Source organism: Balaenoptera musculus, chromosome 11, assembly GCF_009873245.2.
Source record: "Balaenoptera musculus isolate JJ_BM4_2016_0621 chromosome 11, mBalMus1.pri.v3, whole genome shotgun sequence".
In the NCBI taxonomy this organism is placed as follows: Eukaryota; Metazoa; Chordata; class Mammalia; order Artiodactyla; family Balaenopteridae; genus Balaenoptera; species Balaenoptera musculus.
Window position 1 is genome coordinate 41,112,085 of NC_045795.1, and position 20,256 is coordinate 41,132,340.

Below are 20,256 nucleotides of genomic sequence, written 5' to 3' on the forward strand. Positions count from 1 at the left end.
ACTTTACTGCTGCTTCCAGGTGCTGCTGCTTCCAGGTGTCGCTCTTTGCTCTGTCATTAGGAATTAGACTTTATTGCAACCACCACTGAAGACACTTCGAAGCCACTTTGGTGACAGGAACTTAGCCTTTTTTACCACTGCTTCCCCCAAAGCCAGTTGCTTTTCCTGTCACCTTTGCCAGCGAACTGAATGCAGGGTAGATGCCCATTTCCTCCTGTCGCTCAGTTGTGAATTGAAGTCTCAGGTGCATGAATTTGATTTTTTTAAAGGTGGGACTTAGGTCCTATATTGGTGCCCTGGCTTCCAAGAGGACTGGGAGAAGTGGGTTTTCTGAATTGTACTATGGGGAGGCAGGACCCATAAAGTCGGGGAAATTTTTACAGTATTCTAAAAGTGTTCAAATCTGATGGGACAGGTAACCAATGTCCTTACATGAAATGTCAGGGGTTGTATGGATTGGCTGCCTTGATAAGTGCTTTGGTTCACGGGCTACATCAGTGGTTCTTCAAGTTCAGTTAACCCCCAGAATAACAAGAAACCATAAAATGATTGTTTTTGTTTTAAGCCACAAAGTTTAGGGGCAGTTTGCTCCACAGCAATAGATAACTGAAACCTATATTGTTTTTTTTTTTCTTTCTCTAATTTTATTGAAGTATAGCTGATTTGCAATGTTGTGTTAATTTCTGCTGTACAGCAAAGTGACTCAGTTATACACATATTTTTTTAATATTCTTTTCCATTATGGTTTATCTCAGGATATTGAATATAGTTCCCTGTGCTATACAGTAGGACCTGGTTGTTTCAAAACATATATTGTGTAGTTTTGTGTGCATCTGGCTTCTTTATTCAATATTATTTCTGAGATTTATCTACCTTGTTGCATTATCAGTAGTTCATTAATATGCATTGCTTATGCAGTATTCTATTGTATTAATAAGCTACATTTTATTTATCCATTTACTATTGAGGATCTATTTTGTTAAGTCATTTGAGAAAAGTTGTGGACATGTGACATTTACCCTAAAATAGTTTGGAATGTGTATTTTAAGAATAAGGATGTTTCTCCTACAAAACCAGAATAACATCATCACCTCTAAGATACTTACCATGGATATAATATTATCAAATACACAGTCCATATTAAAATTTCCCCTATTGTCCCAATAATGCTCAATTGTAAATGGTTGTTATTTTAAGCTGCTAAATTTTGGTGTCATTTGTTACACAGCAATAGGTAGCTAATGCAGTGAGTATGAGACAATAGAAAAATAGGCAATAGACAATAGAAAATTAATTTCCTTCCTTCTTATTTCTTTAGGTTTGCTCAATTGTTCTTTTTCCAACATTTCAGGAGAATTTTTAAGTCATTTATTTTAAACTTTTTTTGTTCTAAGAAATGTATTTGAAGCTATAAAATTCTAAGTATTCCTTTGTGTCCCACAGAATCTGATAGGTAACATTTTTACCACCTGGTTCTAAATGAGTAAATTTCTTTTATGAGTACCTTTTAAATCTGTTATTTATCAATATTTTTTTAGTTTGCAAACCATCAGAATTTTAGGTATCCTTTTGTTATCAAGTTCTAATTTAATACAATATGGATGCTGAATGTAGTTTCAAAGATACTGATACTTTGGAATTTATTGGCGTTTTCTTTATGGCAGGATGCATATTCTATTTCAGTTAATGTTCTATGTGATTTGAAAAACTATATATATATTATATCTATATCTATATCTATTTTGTTGTTGTTTTTGGATGATTTGCTTTTTAAATGAATCTGTCAAATCTTGTACCTGATTGCATTTCCTTTTTTGCTTTCACTACCCTGTAGCTCAGAGCCAGTTATTTTTTTTTTTTTTTTTTAAATTATTATTTATTTATTTTTGGCTGTGCTGGGTCCTCGCCTCTGCGCGAGGGCTTCCTCCAGCTGCGGCAAGTGGGGGCCACTCCTCATCGCCGTGCGCGGGCCTCTCACTATCGCGGCCTCTCCCGTTGCGGAGCACAGGCTCCAGACGCGCAGGCTCAGCAGTTGTGGCTCACGGGCCCAGCTGCTCCGCGGCATGTGGGATCCTCCCGGACCAGGGCCCGAACCCGTGTGCCCTGCACCGGCAGGCAGATTCCCAACCACTGCGCCACCAGGGAAGCCCCAGAGCCAGTTATTTTTCACCCATGGATAGCTGGCTGATCAACATGTGGCATGTTAAACTGGCTTTCTGGGGAAAAACCCAAAAAAGTTCTGATGCGTAGCATTGCTGGTTTCCGTAGTATAAATGCTTCCACCATGGTCAATGTCAAGCTACCAATGGTTAACAGTTGCCTCTCAAAATTCCTGAATGTTTTACAATCTGCTCTTGTTAGGCTGTTCAAAACAGCTCCAGCACATCACTTTTCTTTTTTAAAAAGAGATATTCATGTTGTATACTGTTTTTACCTCTTGGCTTCATTGATTTCTTAACTTTACTTTGGCTTTGCTCTAATTATTTTCTTTCTCTTCTCCTCCTCCTCCCCCTCCCCCTCTTCCTTCTCCTTCCTTCCTCCCCTTCCCTCCCCCTCCTCTCCCCTCTCTCCTCCTCCCCCTCCCCCTCCTCTCCCCCTGCTCGTCCCCCTCCTTCTCTTTTTCCTCCTCCTCCTTCTTTTTAAATTGTAAGCTGCTACAAGCCCTTTTTTGGAATAAGGGGCATAAGGATGCAGTTTTTTGGCCAATAAAGAAAAAGATGGCCATCTAATTTTAAAAGGTTTACATCTTAATTCAGTTCTCAAAGTCTTTGCTGTTTTGTGCTGGTTGTGTCATATGTGCAGCTCAGGAGTAACCCGGCTGTCATGAGGATTCATACCTAGAATTAGGGAGCCCCGTCCCCAGCTCTCTCATCTGGGAGATTCCCCTACACTCTCCTGCCCACAGGGGCCCCTTTTCTCAGTTCCTCCAGCCAGAAGGGCAGTGGAGATTCAGCTCAGAAGTGCAGCTCTGTAGCTGATGCCTGACTTCAGGGCAGAGCCATGAGAGGAAAGAGAAAAAACATTGAACCCTCCTTTTCCCCCCAGAGCGTTGCCTTCCCAAGTCTTGACTCTCTCCACAATCCCCCTGCTTTTGTTTATTTTTCAGAGTGGTTTAGTACTTGCTTTTGTCCACTCTCCAGAGTTCGAGTTGGGGAGTTGTGATTGGCAGGAGAGACAGGCTCTTAAACTATTATGTTAAATTTCAAAATAAGTTAAATCTCATGGCTAGAAAGAACTCAAGGCTCTAGTAATTTATTTTTTATTTATTTATTTTTCAGTTTAAATGGTTGTTCTAATTTTTATTTGCAATGTACAATTTATTTAACATCTTTATTGGAGTATAATTGCTTTACAATGTTGTGTTAGTTTCTGCTGTATAAGAAAGTGAATCAGCTATATGCATAGATATATCCCTATATCCCCTCCCTCTTGAGTCTCCCTCCCACCCTCTCTATCTAGAGGGCTAGATGGTCACAAAGCACCGAGCTGATCTCCCTGTGCTATGCGGCTGCTTCCCACTAGCTATCTATTTTACATTTGGTAGTGTGTATATGTCAATGCTACTCTCTCTTTGTCCCAGTTTACCCTTCCCCCTCCCCTAGGCTCTAGTAATTTTAGATTATTTTTCTCCAAACCAAATACACACTACCAAGGAGATAGGAATGTCTTAGGGTACTTTGAATTTGTAGGTTGAGCCTGAGATCCAGAAAGAAAAGCAGACAGAAGCTTCCTGGGTAGCCTACTAGGATTTATGTTAAATACACCTCTTAACTGCTCACTTATGAGCAAAATGGCATTGAATGTCAAAACTATAAACCATCTTAGAAGTCACTCAACACCTTCATTTGACAGAAGAGAAAATGAGGGCTCAAAGAAGGGGAGTAATTTGTCCTCTCACTCAGAAAGTGCCTGGCAACGATAGGACCAGAACTCAGCCTGTTTCATACAGTTACTCAAACATCTAGTGATGACTTGGTAAGTGTCAAATCATGGGCTGGGCTAATTATTGCAGATTTCAAGGAGGAGATGTTATATGAAGCTTGCGGTTATAGAAGGTTTCACGTTGTGTTAGAGGAAAGGCATATGGTAAACTAAATCCCACATCTCAGCTTTTGAACTTGCCATGACTTACTCTTCCTAAGTTCCCATCTCTCCGTACACAGAAGTAGTTGTCCTACCTACATAAGATTTTTTTGTTTGGGTTCTAAGAAATAAAGTTTATAAGCATGTAGCTAATGCTTGGTTCAATAAATATAGCTTTTTTGGTTCTTGTTATTAGTCTTTGAAATTCACAAGTCCCCCCCCCCCCCACCAAATATTTAAGTACTTATCAGTTTTTGGTCTCTAATGTGAATGAACGCATTATGAAAGGAATTCTTTTCCATGTGAGTTTGCTGGTGCTCTTAGCTAATTCTCACGTGTGTAGCTGTCTTAGCTACCTATGACCTGTCATGTGTAGAGCTCTTCCTAGTTCTAGTATACACCCCGCCTCCCTGCCCACCTCTCTCTCCTGTGGGAAAGATGTTTTAGACCTGGGGACAAAAGAACAAAAAAGATATGCTAACATCTGGGTGGGAAGAAGCCCCCTTCCCAAGCTTTATCTCCCTGAGTGACCATGACCATACCAGCTTCCGGTCCCAGAAAGTTTATTATAAAATAAAGAAGGGAAGTCTGAGAAAGATTCACTCGTCATAGAATTTCGGCAGCTCATTGCCCAAGATGACTCGATGGTCCACACCAGCGGCTGTGATCGTGACCAGGTAGATGACGCCCCCACTGGAGCCATCCCGGTTCATGGCCAGAGCAATAGCTGCAGAGGGTTTCAAGTTGCAGAGAGGAAGAGAGAATGGCTTAGCTTCAAATATCGTTTCCCTTCCCTCCGGTCCATATGCCTATGACCACTTTCAGACTTCAGAACCCATCTCCTCCTAGAGATGCATATTTAGTGGTGGTCAACCAACTTTAAAAAAAAAAAAGTCTTCACATAATGTCCATGGTCTCAATACTCCCGCCATGATTGATTTCAAGTTATAAATAGATAAATAAGCAGCTCCCCAACCTTGAATATTTAACAATCGACTCTTATGAGCGGGCCCAAGCTAGCTCACCACTGGTTCTTGTGGTCACCCATAAACCTAGTCCTGGTTTATGCCTTTTATCCTGAAAGCCCATCTAGTTTAGCCTTTGTCCTGCCATCTCTCACTCTCAAAAGTGTCCCAGTTGGGACGTTTTCTCTCTTTTTTTTTTTTTTTGGCCGTGCCGCATGGCTTGCGGGATCTTAGTTCCCCCACCAGGGATCCAACCCGGGCCTGGGGAAGTGAAAGCGAGGAGTCCCAACCACTGGACCGCCAGGGAATTCCCATTGGACATTTAATTAAATGGTCACCCACGTATTCCTATTCCTCATACTCTACCTCCTTCCCACATTTAACAACCCCTGCCCCAGGTACCCTTCCACTTGCTGAGTTACCATTCGTGGTGAAGCGCCTGCACTCCTCTGGGGACATGCCTGGTTTGTACGCCGCGTCCACGTAACCGTAGATATAGGTGCTGCCAGAGCCACCGATGGCAAAGGGCTGTCGAATCAGCATCCCTCCCATGGTCCCATATACCTGGGGGAGGCATCCTCAGGTCAGACTCTAGAAGCCTCCCTCCTCTGCTCACCACTGAGACAAGCAGGTGGTGTCCACACTCTGCAGTGAAGCCCCAGCATCTCATGCCCTTCTCCTTTGAGACTATCCTACATTTTCGAGGCAGTGTCTTTGGAACTCTTGGCGAGAATGCCATATGACCTCCATCTCCCTCTCTGCGGGAGAGGGGAACCCCAAGGGATGGAGGACATTGGAAGAGACTCACCTGGCCCCCTTCGCGTCGGTCCCAGCCTGCTACCATGAGATGTGCAGACAGGTCCTCCCGATATTTATAGGTGATATTCCTCACCACGTTTGCAGCAGCCAGAACAAGCGGGGGCTCCTCCAGTTCCATTCTAAAGGAAGGGTTAGGAATAGGCAGCAATATGATTTTCCTGAAGTTCCACCCTCCTGGGCCATTACCATCATCGCTGCCGGGGGAACACCCGAAACCTATAGCTGCAAGGATTCAAACTCTAGCTCCCCTCCCACATGTGCAGGGGAACCAGAGTCTCACATCACCCACTGGGAAGAAGGTTTCAATTGCTAATTGTTCTCCCTCCTTTACTCTGTCCCACCCCCAGCCCCCAATGACATAATTCTCCTGACTGCCAGAGCCCTGCCCATGTGGGTAAAAGCAGGTAAACTTTACTTCTGCCCTAATGACCTTGGTTTCCCCCAGGGTCACCACCTGATATTATGGTGGCCCACGTCCTAATCTTCTTCCCCACTATTTATATTAGGAGAGTGATTTGCAGTTTTTGAACTACTTTCACTCACATTTTTTGATTCTGGAAATAACCATCTGGTGAGGTAGGGTAGGTACTATTAGTTATCTCTACTCTACAGGTGTAGAAACCAGCTTCGAGAGATTCAAGTGCCAGTTCAACACTAATGAAAGCCGGAGGCAAAGCAAGAATTTTTCATTTTCCACAGCAGTGCTCCTGGAACAGGACTCTGTATAGGGGTTCACTGGTTGGGGGAACTCTAGGTGGTGTGGACTGGGGACCCCAAAACTTCATACCCATGGAGCTCCAGCTGGTAGGCAGCCATGTCCGCTATGGCCTGAGCATCAGCAGCCGAGCCAGAGAGAGCACAGTAGATGCGCTGGTGCAGGGGCGACAGCTTGTCAAACACTCGGTTCACCACCGCCTCTCTGTCAGGAAGGAGTCAAAAGTCATCAACGTTAGAGGTACCAATTTTTTACAAAATTTTATTGAAGTTTAGTTGATTTACAATGTCGTGTTAATTTCTGCTGTACAGCAAAGTGATTCAGTTATACATATACATATTCTTTTTCATATTCTTGTTCATTATGGTTTATCACAGGATATTGAATAGAGTTCCCTGTGCTATACAGTAGGACCTTGTTGTTTATCCATCCTATATATACTAGTTTGCATCTGCTCACCCCTAACTCTCAATCCATCCCTTCCCCACCCCCCTCCCCCTTGGCAACCACAAGTCTGATCTCTACGTCTGTGAGTCTGTTTCTGTTTGGTAGATATGTTCATTTGTGTCATACTTTAGATTCCACATATAAGTGATATCTTTTGGTATTTGTCTTTCTCTTTCTGACTATGCTTAATATGATAATCTCTAGGTCCATCCACGTTGCTGCAAATAGCATTATTTTATTCTTTTTTATGGCTGAGTAATAGTCCATTATATATATACACACCACATTTTCTTTTTTTTTTAAATTTTTTATTGGTGTATAGTTGATTTACAATGTTGTGTTAGTTTCAGGTATACAGCAAAGTGAATCAGTTACATATATACATATATTCACTCTTTTTTTTTTTTTTTTTTTTTTTAGTATAAAGACAATCCTCAGAATGGGAGAACATATTTGCAAACAAAGCAACTGACAAAGGATTAATCTCCAAAATATAACGGCTCATGCAGCTCAATATCAAAAAACCAAATAACCCAATCAAAAAATGGGCAGAAGATCTAAACAGACATTTCTCCAAATAAGACATACAGATGGCCAAAAAGCACATGAAAAGATGCTCAACATCACTAATTATTAGAGAAATGCAAATCAAAACTACAATGAGGTATCACCTCACACTGGTCAGAATGGCCATCAACAAAAAATCTACAAACAATAAATGCGGGAGAGGGGTGGAGAAAAGGGAACCCTCCTACATTGTTGGTGGGAATGTAAATTGCTACAGCCACTATGGAGAAGAGTATGTAGGTTCCTTAAAAAACTAAAGATAGAATTACCGTATGACCCAGCAATCCCACTCCTGGGCATATACCTGGAGAAAAACATAATTCAAAAAGATAGATGCACCCCAATGTTCATGGTGTACCACGTCTTCCTTACCCGTTCCTCTGTCGATGGACATTTAGGTTGCTTCCATGTCTTGGCTACTGTAAATAGTGCTGCTATGAACATAGGGGTGCATGTATCTTTTCGAATTATAGTTTTGTCTGGATATATGCCCAGGAGTGGGATTGCTGGATCATATAGAGAGTTGCCAAAATTTTTGATGTTCATCTTTTGGTGTTTCTCAAATTTATTTCATGAGAGAATGGCTTCAGAGTACATGAAATTTAATGCTTGGATTAAAGCAGGAAGCAAAGAATTGTCTCAAACAAATGAAACACTGCAAGTAATGATCAAAATTAGATTTATTTTCAGGCTTAGATTTTTATAATAAAACAAAAAATACTAAATTAAGCTAAGAATAATCTTCCCCTTATTAATTTTTCTTTGTTATTAACCATCTTGAGGAAGTTATGTGTTCTATGGAACATAAAGTAAGTAATATTGATCTAATCCTGTATACTTATTTTGTATGTGAGGAAACTGGCCAGAAGGGAGAAAGACAAACTTAGTTCAACATGTGATGGATCAGAAACCAGAATATCTGCTTGGCAGGACCATCTTTTCTATCTCTAAACATAGATGGAAGGTGGGCCCCTGAAATCTCTATCTCCTAAACCCTTTTCAGACCCGATTCCGTGACTCCCTGGGACAGGCCACATTAGCATCCAGGCCCCAGATTCTTCTCCATGAATTCAGAGACCCAAATACCCACCCAATATCTTATCATAGTGGCCTTTCTGAAAGGTTCACTCAGTTTCTCCAATGCTTCAGTTTGCCAGTCTCTTTATGAATGGTTAAGAAAAATGTGCACTGGGGGCCATTAGCTTCCTTCCAAAAGTACACACCGGCACTGGTACTCACCCTGCAGACACCCGGGAATCAGATCCCACCACGACGCCCCCATCAAACTCTACCGCCATGATGGTTGTCTGCAGAGACACAGAGGATGGAACGTCAGAGCAGCAAGAGCCTTGATCCCTTCATGTTACAGATGAGGAAACATTCTCAGAATGGGGAGGCGACTGGCTCAAGGTTATACAGTAATTTAGCCCAGAGCTGACTCCCAGAATGGGATTTTTGTCTTCATCTTTCCATTTTCTCTCGTCTCTCCCAGCAGCAAGGGAATGTCAGAGCCTGGCAGTGGTATCACACAGAAAGAATGGCATCCCTAGAATCCTTTCCACTGTAAAGAGAGAGAGGTGGAATGAGGCTCCTAGGGGCATAAGTGCTCCCTTTGAGTTAAGGGCTAAGGGGGGGCACTTCCAAGTCCCGGTGACGCAGCTCCACAAATGAATTACGTCCGCATGCGCTTGTTGTGTGTACAGATGTGCTACAGACCTCCCCACGCAGCGAGTGACCGTGACCTTGGGAAACAAGCTCAAGCCCTTTTTTTGGGCCCACAGTCATCCACCCCACCACCCCTTAATCAGAAGTGAGCTCTTTCAGTTTACTGAACAACACAAAACATCTCAGTGGTCAGTGGTTAGCATGGCCACGTGTCAAGGAAGGAGGAAAGCAGCAAGAAACACATGGGACAGTTTAAAATAGAGGTCTCATTTAAGGATTTCTTATCAAGAGGTAAACAGCCAGGGGAAGAGAGTAGCCAGGGAAAGAGATCTGTACCAAAAGAGGATTTGATTGGGGAGTTTGAGCTGACTTTTTCAGGTCAAGAAAAGAAATTAAACAAAAGAATTAAGGAAGAGTGAAGGAGGACAAAGCTACATTTTTTTACTCCTGTTGAACTGGAAAGAGCCTTAAAGATCCTACAAATGAAGAAACTGAGTCATAGAGAACGCAAAAGACTTGTCCAAGGTCACACAGGACTGAAACCCAGGTCTAGCTCCCATGCTTTGTTTTGACTTCTACTTCTTACTTTTCACTGCTCATCTGGCAGTGAGGAGAGATATTCTAATTTATAAATGGTTTTACGGCTATACTTCTCACCACTCCATAAGTTACTCTGGCCTCCAGGGATGTTGGCCGAGTGTTCATTTTGACATACTGATTCATCATGAATAGCACAGCAGAGAACAGGGGCAACCCCATCCAAGAGGTTATTCCTATATAACAAAGCTGCCCCAAAGCTAAGCTTGGTGGCAGTAGTTTGAGAGCAGAAGCCGGCCTGCCTTGGGCTGCCATCTGCCCCAGGGGTCCAGCCTTGGCAAAAGTCGTCCAGCAGGTTGTGGAGGTGGGTGGGGAAGACATGGGGAAGGGAGCACGGTGGCACCTGGGCCAAGGAGGAGCCTTCCTGGGCCAGGCTGGGGAAGGTCACCTCCAGCTCACATGGAACCCCCATTATCAGTGCTGGGGCTATGAGTTACCCACGGGCTAGTTTATCAAAGGTCTGTGTGATGCGTCCCTTCTCAATCAGTGCCCATACTCCCCTCTCTCAAGTGCTGTCCTACTTAACCCAGGGCACCGTTTCCTTTTCTCTGTGCACCTTCTCCAACCCCCTCCCTTGATTTAACCAGGCGCTCTCTCTAGCCCAGAGTGAAAGCGAAAGCGCTTTAGGGCAGCTTCTCCTTAACGCTTCCAGCTCAGAGCCAAAGCACCCCTTCTCCACCTGCCTCCCGTGCCCAGTCCCTTCGCGGACCCGTAGACGACCCCTTCAGAATACAGACGCCCGTGTTCATTTCGGGATGTGAGCACTGGCTGCTACAAGCTATCTCCCCACTCTTGTTAGTCTCCAAATTCACTCTTTGGCGCTTCCAGGGTCCCCCTATCGCTCCATTTCCTCCACCCCTCCGCTAACCCTCAAGCCCAGACTCATTACCCCGGTGTGGACTTCTCTGGCCCGGGGTAAGTCTCCGGTGGGTGCTCCCGCCCGCAGCATCCCGGCGCCGCGCTCCTCGCCGCCTGGGGCACTGGTTTGCGACCTGGGACAGCGCGCTGCTCGCTGCCTACAGCTCCGCCCCTTCTCCACGCCCGCCAGGGGGCGCCCGGGTCCATGCCGCGAGGCTTCGTATCCGGGCGCTAACTTGCGCGGGGCAGAACTGCCCGGAGACAGATGACGTAGAAACCCCACCCAGAGGCTGGAGTGAGAAAGTCGCGACAAGTGGATCCCGCAAGTGGAGGTGAGGACAGGAGGGTCGGGTGTTGGGAATGGAGAAGGTGGGGCACCAGGGCTTGCTCCCCTAAACATCGGATCTGATGTCGACGCCCTCCCCCCACATAGTCCGGGCGGACCGCCTTCGGAGTGGGCGGGTCTGGAGAGCCGGAGACGCTTTCGTTTTCCCTTTAGCGTAAACCGCTCGCTTCAGGCCGGCGCCGGCAGGCTCGGTGGGTTCCCGGCACTTTCCGAAGCCCCGCCCCGGCTCGCCCTGCTCCCTCCCCGCCGCGGTCCGGGCGCCCACCCTGCTACGACTCCGACAGCTTCCAGAGACTCCGTCCCGGCGAGGACGGCGAGAGTCCCAGGACCCGGGCCGGCCTCGAACCGCGCGCGCCCATGGCCTGCTCGGAGTCCCCCGCTCCCTGCGGGTGTCTCCGCCTCTCCCGAGCCTCCCTCGCGTGCCTGGGGACAGCGCTGCTGCTCCTCGCCGACTGGATGCTGCTCCGGCTGGCGCTGCCCCGAATAGCCTCCCTGCTGGTACCCCCTGCGCTGCCGCTGCTCCGGGTCTGGGTGGCGGGCCTGAGCCGCTGGGCGGTGCTGTGGCTGGGAGCCCGAGGCGTCCTCGGGGCAGCGCTGGGCTTCCGGAGAGAAAGCTCAGGAGTCCGGGGATGGCTGGCTGCTTTGGAGCCGCTGGCGGCGGTGCTGGGCTTGGCCCTGCCGGGACTTGCCTCGTTCCGAGAGCTGGGCCCGTGGGGAGCCCCCAGGGACGCTGACAGCACCCGGCCACTGCACTGGGGAAGTCGCCTGGACGCCTTTGCGCTCAGCTACACGGCGGCACTGCCTGCGGCCGCCCTGTGGCATAAGATCAGGAGCCTTTGGGTGCAAGGAGCTCACGGCGCTTCTGGAGTGGCGGTGAGCCGGCTTCTAGGCTTCCTGGGCCCAGAGAAAGAACGCCTCCCGCTCATTCTGACCCTGTTGGTACTCTCCTGTCTTGGTAAGGGGGATGCAGGGGGGAGAGGGACGAGGCTAGAGGACTGGGAAGGAATCGAGAGTAATGGTCAGTGAGATAGATTGGTATGAGTTCTCGGAAATGTGGATGAGGGGAAGGGGACCCAGCTCAGGTCTTGAGAAGAGCCCCCACTCCCCACCCCAGTGGAGAGGGAAGAGCCCTGTACTGGGTAGGAGTCAGGAGTCCTGGACTCCAGGGCTGCCCCGGGCGTTGTTTCACTGGCCACCTTGGACAAGGCCTTTCCTCTGGGGCAGCCCATCCTATGATCCCTAGGCTTCCTCATTCAACCTCTAAAGGTCTGGTGGGGCCACAGGGTTTTGAGTTCCCAGGTGGCCCGTTTACGTGTAGATTGTGTCTTTCTGCCACTGCCCTCCAGGATTATGGGCAAAGGTGAAAGGAGGGTGGGCCGGGGGCCGTCTGCTTAGAGCTGACCTGCTTAGACTTGATATTTCTCTCCCTCCCCAGGGGAGATGGCTGTTCCATTCTTCACGGGCCGTTTCACGGACTGGATTCTACATGACAGGACAGGCGCTGCCTTCACTCGAAACATAACTCTCATGTCTGTTCTCACCATAGCCAGGTCTGGGGGCTGAAGTTGGAAGGCTGGGGATGGGGGAACCCTGAAAAAGAGGGAGTTGAAAGTTGGGGCTACCGTCCAGAGTGCATTTCTGGGGGGCCCCCTGACCATGCCCGGCCCTCCTTCTCTGTCTCCCTCTAGCGCAGTGCTGGAGTTCACGGCTGATGGAATCTACAACAGCACCATGGGCCGCGTGCGCAGCCACCTGCAGGGAGAGGTGTTTCGGGCTGTCCTGCGCCAGGAAACAGAGTTTTTTCAAAAGAACCAAACAGGTTTCTCATGAAACGCTTCACTATCCGTCCACTTACTGTTTATATCCCCATACATCTCTTTACTTATAACCTTGATCCTTCTCTCACACGTAAATGTCGTCATGTCTTATTCTTGACGTACCTCAAGAGCAAAATACAAATACTCCTTACCTTCAGAAAAACCTAGTGTTTCCATCCAAGATTTTCCCACAGATATATCCCTCTGTGTGTATTTAGATAGAAATGACAGGAATTTCAAACCTGGAAATTTTGAGATCACAGAGTCCAACCACCTCGTTTTACAGAGAAGGGAACTGAGGCCCGGACCCTAAATGCCAACACTTGCATAGACACGTATGGATAGAGATGAACTTGGGAATAGAAGCCATCTCTTGATTCCCAATCCAGGACTTGCTACAGTTTCCTGGACTGCTTTCTAGCAGCACCTTCGTTTTTCTCCAGCTCTGTTATATGATCAGTTTAAGTTTTTCCTGCCTATGTGCAGGGGATATACAAGTTCTTTAGAGAACAGAAATCTGTCAGAGAATTAGAAATTCACAAGGGCATCAATTTCTTTAGAGTTAAAAGGAAGGTCTTTGGCTAGGCTTTTCCTCTGGAACCCATTCTCCTTGAGTTGAGATTCCAAGCCTCCCTAAACCACTGACCTTGTTTTCCAGACCTTCTTAGAACCCCTCCCCCTGGCACCCTGGCTCATTGCCAGTCCTTCCCATCACTCTGAGCTTCTCACTCACTCACTCTCTTCTCCTCAACCCTTGGCAGGTGCCATCACATCTCGGGTCACAGAGGACACGTCCACCATGAGTGAGTCTCTGAGTTCGCAGCTGAGCCTCTTGCTGTGGTACCTTGGGCGTGGACTGTGTCTCTTGGGGCTCATGCTCTGGGGGTCCCCGTCCCTCACCATGGTCACCCTGCTCGCCCTGCCACTACTTTTCCTTCTGCCTAAGAAGCTGGGAAAATGGCACAAGGTATGTCCAGGGAGTTGCCTCAACCTATACTGACCCTCATTGCCCAGACCTGGTGGGCTCTCCTCACAGATTTCTTTCCTGGCACCTTCGCTGATTCTTCATCTTTTTGAAACTCCTTGTCCATGTTCCTGGATTGCTCAGTGTCAATCTTCACATTCTCTGTGTCTTCTAACGTCTGCCTACAATCTGTCTTTAAGCATGTGATCACCGAGGTTGGGATTAACATATACGTATTACTATATATAAGATAGATAAGTAACAAGGATCTACTGTATAGCTCAAGGAACTCTACTTGATACTCTGTAATAGCATAATACGAAAGAACTCTGGAAGAGAATAGATACATATGTATGTATAAATAAATCACTTCGCGGTATACCTGGAACTAACATAATATTGTAAATCAACTATACTCCAATATAAAATGAAAACTAAAAAAAGGAATATGATCACTAGTCTCAAGAATATGATCCTCTATGACCCTTCTGAGTCATTTTCCTCTTCTCTGTATCTCTTTAGTATCCGTGGGGGATATAGCTGTGTCCCTTTCTCTTCCGTCTCTCTGCCCTTTCTCACCTTTAATCTCTAATTGGATAACTCAGGTCCTAGTGTCCCTTATGGTTTGCCAACCACGTGTGACATCTCTTGTCCATGTCTCCACAGGTGCTGGCAGCACAGGTGCAGGAATCTCTGGCAGAATCCAGCCAGGTGGCCATTGAGGTGCTGTCAGCTATGCCTACCGTCCGGAGCTTTGCCAACGAAGAGGGTGAGGCCCAGAAGTTCAGGCAAAAGCTGCATGAAATGAAGACACTCAACCAGAAGGAGGCCCTGGCCTACGCGGTCAACCTCTGGACCACCAATGTGAGCACCTGGGGATGAATGCCTATTCCCTGGTCCCCAAGATGCTTCAGTGCCATTCCCTGTCCCATGACCCTGCTCCACACTCTTCCTCCGCTGGGCAATGGTGGGTTCAGTGTCTGTATCCCAGCAACCAGAGGCTCCATGACCCCACTCAGTGTTCCTAACCCCCTCCCTCTTTTCAGGCATGCTAGATGGCTTCCTTTCCCTAGGGTGCACGAAATCTCCCCGACCCCCTTTGTAGGAAAGTGCCAAGTCTTCCAGTCCCAGGGCCTTCCTCTGCCTCATGGGGGTTGCTCAGGGAGCTATATATTCCTGCACCTGGGCCTGCTTCATGCCGGAACTATGCGGATGTACTCCTGAGAGCCATGGGAATAGCGGAAGCCAAGGATGCGGGGCATCTTGTGATGTAATTGACAGAGAACTAGATCAGCGATCAGAAGTTCCTGCCTTGATGCTGCCACTTACTAGCTCTGGGACCACGGGCTATTAACTTCCTTTCTCTGAGACTTTTTTCTCATTTTAAAAAATGGGAGTAATATAACCTAGTTTATAGGGCTCTTGATATGAATATGAGATGACATTACATTCATGAAAGCCTTTTGTGAAGAGCAAGATGCTCCCCAAACAGGGCGCTCCTGGTGATGGTGATGGTGATAATTGACTTCTATCATGGGTAACCGAGTGAGACTCCATGGGATGCTATGGTTCATTCTTTAATACCTATTGAACCCCCTGAGTTACTTGGGGAAAGGGGACGCTACCTCTCCTTAATGTTCATGATTCTGGTTCTTTGCACCAGAATTTTAGATTTTCCTTCCACAGTCCCTTTTCTCTGTGGTCTCCACAGATCTCAGGATTGCTGCTGAAGGTGGGAATCCTGTATTTCGGTGGGCAGCTGGTGACAAGTGGGTCTCTAAGCAGTGGGCTCCTGGTCACCTTTGTTCTTTACCAGATCCAGTTCACCACAGCTGTTGAGGTGAGGTCCTTCCGTTCTTACTCCCCAGTGCTTTTCCTTCCCCTGTGCCGTCACCATCTGAGTCAATTTCCTTCCCTCCTTTGCCCTTCTCACATCACATAATCCTGGTAACAGATTGGGTCCCTCCCATCCCCTGCCTCACTATTCATACCTCCCCTCCAGGTACTGCTGTCCACCTATCCCAGGGTACAGAAGGCTGTGGGCTCTTCAGAGAAAATATTTGAATACCTGGACCGGATCCCTCGCTGCCCAGCCAGTGGTGTGTTCACTTCCTTAAAGTTGCAGGGCCTCGTCCAGTTCCAGGGTGTCTCCTTCGCCTACCCAAACCGTCTAGATGTCCCAGTGCTGCAGGTACAACCTACCAATCCCTGTATTCTACCAACCTCACCCTCAACTCGAGCACCCTAAATTTTCTCCCTGCCTTCAACCTGCTTAGCACCAGGTTTAGACAGAGCCTCCCTCACCCTTCAAAGGCAAAGTCGAGATCACGCGTTCCATAAAACTGCCCCCAAGCTCAAGGACCAGGCTGGATTTCCAAGAAGAATGGAAGAGGAGGCTCTCAGGGAGAAGGCTCTCCTATCCTAAGGCGTCATGGAAGCAAAAGCTGTGTCTCCAGTCTTCCTTTTTCTTTCCATCTGTAGTTTGGAATGTGATTTTTTTCTTTTTTTTCATGCTATCTGAGACTGAGTGTGTGGCACAGTGGTGCTTAGTCTTTGCCTTTGTGTTTGTTTCATCTTCCATCTCTACTCCATGGGGAGGTGTCTGTGCATGTGGAAGGGGAGTAGTTGCTGTACTTCCGCATTTTCCTCCTTTCTTCTCTGGGGGAAGACATTGACAAGACAACGTAACAAGACAATGACTGACAGGTCTCAAGGTTAGGGGCCTCCGGCTGCCTCTTAGTGTGTGTGATTCTGTGGCTTCCAGGGTCTGACGTTCACCCTTCGTCCTGGTGAGGTGACGGCGCTGGTGGGGCCCAATGGGTCTGGGAAGAGCACAGTGGCTGCCCTGCTGCAGAATCTGTACCAGCCCACCGAGGGGCAGGTGCTGCTGGACGGGGAGCCCCTTCCCAAATATGAGCACCGCTACCTGCACAGACAGGTGAGCAAGAAGATGGCATGGGGGAGGGCAGGGAGCCTCAAGTCAGAAGAGCATTCTTACCGAGCGCTCTGAACAGAGTGTTAGGAGACCTTAGGTGGAGGTGAGCGTGCGGTCAGGAGAGAGGCCGTGTAATTTTGTGATATGCTTCCAATAGAGATTCTCAGTCTTCAGTCTCTAGAGAACCACACTCCTGTGTTCCTTGTTCTATGACTTTGCATCGTATTTTGTCCAAGGTGGCTGCTGTGGGACAAGAGCCACAGCTATTTGGAAGAAGCTTGAAAGAAAATATTGCCTATGGCCTGGTCCAGAAGCCAACCATGGAGGACATCACAGCTGCTGCAGTGGAGTCTGGAGCCCACGATTTCATCTCTGTACTCCCTCAAGGCTACGACACAGGTGCTCTCTCCACTCACATCACCACCCAGACATCTTCACCTTCCTTGTAACCGCAGTAGCCTTGCCTTGATTCCTTAGCTCCCCCCACCCCACTGACATCAATTTGAAGTTGTAAGATCTTGTTCCTATGGCTCTTTCATCCTCATGTCCTCAGAACTCCTTTACCTTCCTAGAACCTTCCCTACCTTGCTGCATCCATCAGTCCTTGGTGTGCGTGTACATGTGTGTGTGCGTGCGCACACATGGGTGCACATGTGCTTATTCAGCTCTCACCTTGGCCCTTGTCTCTGCAGAGGTAGGTGAGGCTGGGGGCCAGCTGTCAGGGGGTCAGCGACAGACAGTGGCCTTGGCTCGAGCCTTGATCCGGAAACCATGTGTACTCATCCTGGATGATGCTACCAGTGCCCTGGATGCAAACAGCCAGTCCCGGGTAAGAGAGTCATCTTCTTAATGCCTATTTCCCATCCAGTCCTCCTTCCTTCTCTCATCCTTTGTTATTATACTAACATCATAATTCTCCAAACTGGTCCTTGCAATTCTCAGTTCCCATTAGCTTCTCCCCAAGATGCCTAAAACCAGTTAAAAGAGATGATCTACAGACCCTGAATCTGTGAAGCCAAACATAAGCAAAAGACCATCCTCATAATACTAATATGAATTGAAATTTTACTATGTGTTGGACGTGCTGGATGGCCCTTAACGTGTAGTCTCTTGCTCACTTATTCATCGTGAATGCTTGTGAGCTGGGTGTTGTTATCCTCATCCAACAGATGATAAAACGGAGGCTAAGAGAGGTTGAATAACATGCTCACTGTCATTCAGCTATTGAATAGCAGAGCCTGGACCCCAATTCAAGTCTGCCTGACTTGAATGCTCATGCTCTTTACTAGTAAGTTATATTTCCTTAAAAGAGAATATAAAAATTAGAGAGGAGAGACTCTTCAATACCCTTCACTCTTTTCTTATGGGATTCACCCTAGGGCTCTTTCTTTCATTACATTTTTTTTTTTTTTTTAATTTTTGTTGGAGTATAGTTGATTTACAATGTTGTGTTCATTTCAGGTTTACAACAAAGTGAATCAGTTATACATACACATATATCCACTCTTTTTTTTTTTTTTAGATTTTTTTTTTTCCCGTATAGACAATTACAGGGTACTGAGTAGAGTTCCCTGTGCTATATAGTAGGTTCTTATTAGTTATCTATTTTATATACAGTAGTGTGTGTATGTGAATCCCAATCTCCCAGTTTAGGACTCCTTCTTTTATTCCACCGTTGCCACCTCATGTAAACAGCCCTTCACAAATCAAAGGTTTGACAGAGAAGCACCGAGAAGGAGAATCTTCAATTTCCTTGGGGTTATTGGCAGAGGTGGCAATGATCCTGGCGAGGTCTGTCCCAGCTCTGGAAACACAGATGTCTCCCTGAGCTGGGAGTGGTCCCCTGGTCTGACAGAGTGTATGTTTTTTCTCAGGTGGAGCAGCTCCTGTATGAAAGCCCTGAGCGGTGCTCTCGGTCTGTGCTTCTCATCACCCAGCGCCTCAGCTCATTGAAGCAGGCTCACCACATCCTCTTTCTGGAAGGAGGCACCATCATTGAGGCGGGAACACACCAGCAGCTCATGGCAAATGAGGGACGCTATTGGACCATGGTTCAGGCTCCTGGTGGGTCAGGTGCTCCAGAAAAAGACTCCTCAGACCCGCACACTCCATCTCCGTCCCTTTTTCCCTCCTCTCTATAGTGGAGAGTTTGAGAACAAAGGTCTTACCAGAGTTGCAGAATGGGCAGCTGCTACTGGGAGTGGTGACATTCTAAAACATAACCCTTGAGGTGATGCCTGAAATTTTGCCATGAGTGTTAGTTGCCCTCCAAGCTCCTCTTGGTTATACAGATTTCCTGGAAGAAAACAGGCTTTAGAACTCCTTAGTGTAACTGGGTTTGGAGCCAGGGTTGGTGTGGCTAGCATAAGAAATATTTAGAATACACAGAAAGGGAGGGTCAGCTCCTTTTCAACCTGACCCGAGGCATATGCTGGCCCATAAATACCCTGTGGTTTCTTGATATTTATAATAAAATTGGTGTCTTGTACTGTGGTTTCTCGTGTTTTCAGTGGACCAAATGGCCCATCGACCATTGCAGTACCATATTCAGGAGCTGGGTCCCTCCCTCCTTCAGCATCCTCAGTATTTCCCAGCCCTAAGTGTGCCATCTTCTCCCTTAAGTTTTCTGTTTCCTATGGTTGCCCCCTTCACTTCTCCATCCCCCTGTGCCCGACCCCAAGGATGAGCCAGACAGGGGGATACAGTGCCCTCCAAGGCACCAGCAGCTTCAGTGCCTCAGAGCCCGGAGGTGGAGGATGGAGGATGAGCACGTCTAGAGAAAGTTCACCACCTCGTTCGCTCGCCCACCCCAGTCCTTTACAGCAGGGCTCGCCCGGTTCTGCAGTGGCACCTGCCCCGGTTACTCAGCGTAGTGGGCGGGGTGGTCTAGTAAATCTCTTCCATTCAGGGAGGGCCGTGGTAGTGTGACGTCAACAGTTGCCGGGCAGATTAGGCCAACTCAGGTTGCAAGGAGAGGCGGGTTTTAGAGACGTTGAACACGACAGTGCTCAGTCAAGCAAGAATTACGCGAGTAGGTGCGGGCAGAAAGGGCAGTTCTTGTGGGGGGCTACAGGTCAGGGAGACCGTTGAACCGGGAGAGGCCCTAGGAGGGACCAGGTCGAAGGATTCAGAGGCTGCACCCTCTCCTTGGTGCTCCCTTCCCCCACACGCTGCGGGTGTATTCTATTGCCGGTCTCCCCAAGACCTGTCTGTCCTCAAGACTCAGTGCCCCCACGTACTCCTATCCCTCCCCTACTTTTATAAAGCGATGCTCCTAGTCACACCCCTCCCCCATTCCGGATTTGAAACTGCTCCCAGGTTCTCGCTGACTTCCAGATTTCTGGTTAAGGCTACGCTTTTGATGCTATGACCCCTGCCCACCCCATAACTGTCCCCGGAGGATGCCCCAGCCTGTCGGTGTCTCTTACAGTAACCTCATCGCCCAGGGAGCTTTCGAGCTGCTCGCTCTCTTTCTTCC

The 20,256-nt window shown here is 47.5% G+C and overlaps 2 protein-coding genes across 5 annotated transcripts; one reads left to right on the forward strand and one right to left on the reverse strand.

Moving 5' to 3' along the window:
• Positions 1–4,629: 4,629 nt before the first annotated feature.
• PSMB9 (proteasome 20S subunit beta 9) lies at positions 4,630–11,049 on the reverse strand. The gene is made up of 6 exons (XM_036869831.1): positions 10,748–11,049; positions 8,836–8,903; positions 6,655–6,786; positions 5,857–5,986; positions 5,471–5,612; positions 4,630–4,810 (listed from the first exon to the last, which is right to left on the reverse strand). The coding sequence occupies exons 1-6, from the start codon at positions 10,805–10,807 to the stop codon at positions 4,683–4,685; spliced, it is 660 nt and encodes a 219-aa protein (XP_036725726.1). The 5' UTR covers positions 10,808–11,049; the 3' UTR covers positions 4,630–4,682.
• Positions 10,993–19,255, forward strand: TAP1 (transporter 1, ATP binding cassette subfamily B member). Of its 4 annotated transcripts, none has more exons than XM_036869828.1 (12): positions 11,024–11,048; positions 11,235–12,017; positions 12,498–12,612; positions 12,751–12,881; positions 13,641–13,846; positions 14,510–14,707; positions 15,555–15,683; positions 15,846–16,034; positions 16,608–16,781; positions 17,015–17,177; positions 17,471–17,607; positions 18,653–19,255. In XM_036869828.1, exons 2-12 carry the CDS (start codon positions 11,420–11,422, stop codon positions 18,917–18,919), a joined length of 2,307 nt encoding a protein of 768 aa, XP_036725723.1. In that variant the 5' UTR covers positions 11,024–11,048; positions 11,235–11,419; the 3' UTR covers positions 18,920–19,255. The 4 variants fall into 4 exon arrangements, with proteins under 4 accessions (XP_036725724.1, XP_036725723.1, XP_036725721.1 ...); XM_036869826.1 differs by having other exon boundaries at positions 11,030–11,048; positions 11,216–12,017; XM_036869829.1 differs by lacking the exon at positions 11,235–12,017 and having other exon boundaries at positions 10,993–11,048.
• Positions 19,256–20,256: the final 1,001 nt, after the last annotated feature.

What these genes read in the sequence shown, in the direction of transcription:
- PSMB9 (XM_036869831.1), bottom strand. Translation starts at nt 10,807, where the DNA reads ATGCTGCGGGCGGGAGCACCCACCGGAGACTTACCCCGGGCCAGAGAA. An exon ending in ACCGACGCGAAGGGGGCCAG is followed by an intron (nt 5,613 to 5,856) that starts GTGAGTCTCTTC and finishes TGCCTCCCCCAG; the next exon opens with GTATATGGGACCATGGGAGG. An exon ending in CAGGCGCTTCACCACGAATG is followed by an intron (nt 4,811 to 5,470) that starts GTAACTCAGCAA and finishes AACCCTCTGCAG; the next exon opens with CTATTGCTCTGGCCATGAAC.
- TAP1 (XM_036869828.1), top strand. Translation starts at nt 11,420, where the DNA reads ATGGCCTGCTCGGAGTCCCCCGCTCCCTGCGGGTGTCTCCGCCTCTCC. An exon ending in AGCTGGGAAAATGGCACAAG is followed by an intron (nt 13,847 to 14,509) that starts GTATGTCCAGGG and finishes ATGTCTCCACAG; the next exon opens with GTGCTGGCAGCACAGGTGCA. An exon ending in ACCGCTACCTGCACAGACAG is followed by an intron (nt 16,782 to 17,014) that starts GTGAGCAAGAAG and finishes ATTTTGTCCAAG; the next exon opens with GTGGCTGCTGTGGGACAAGA.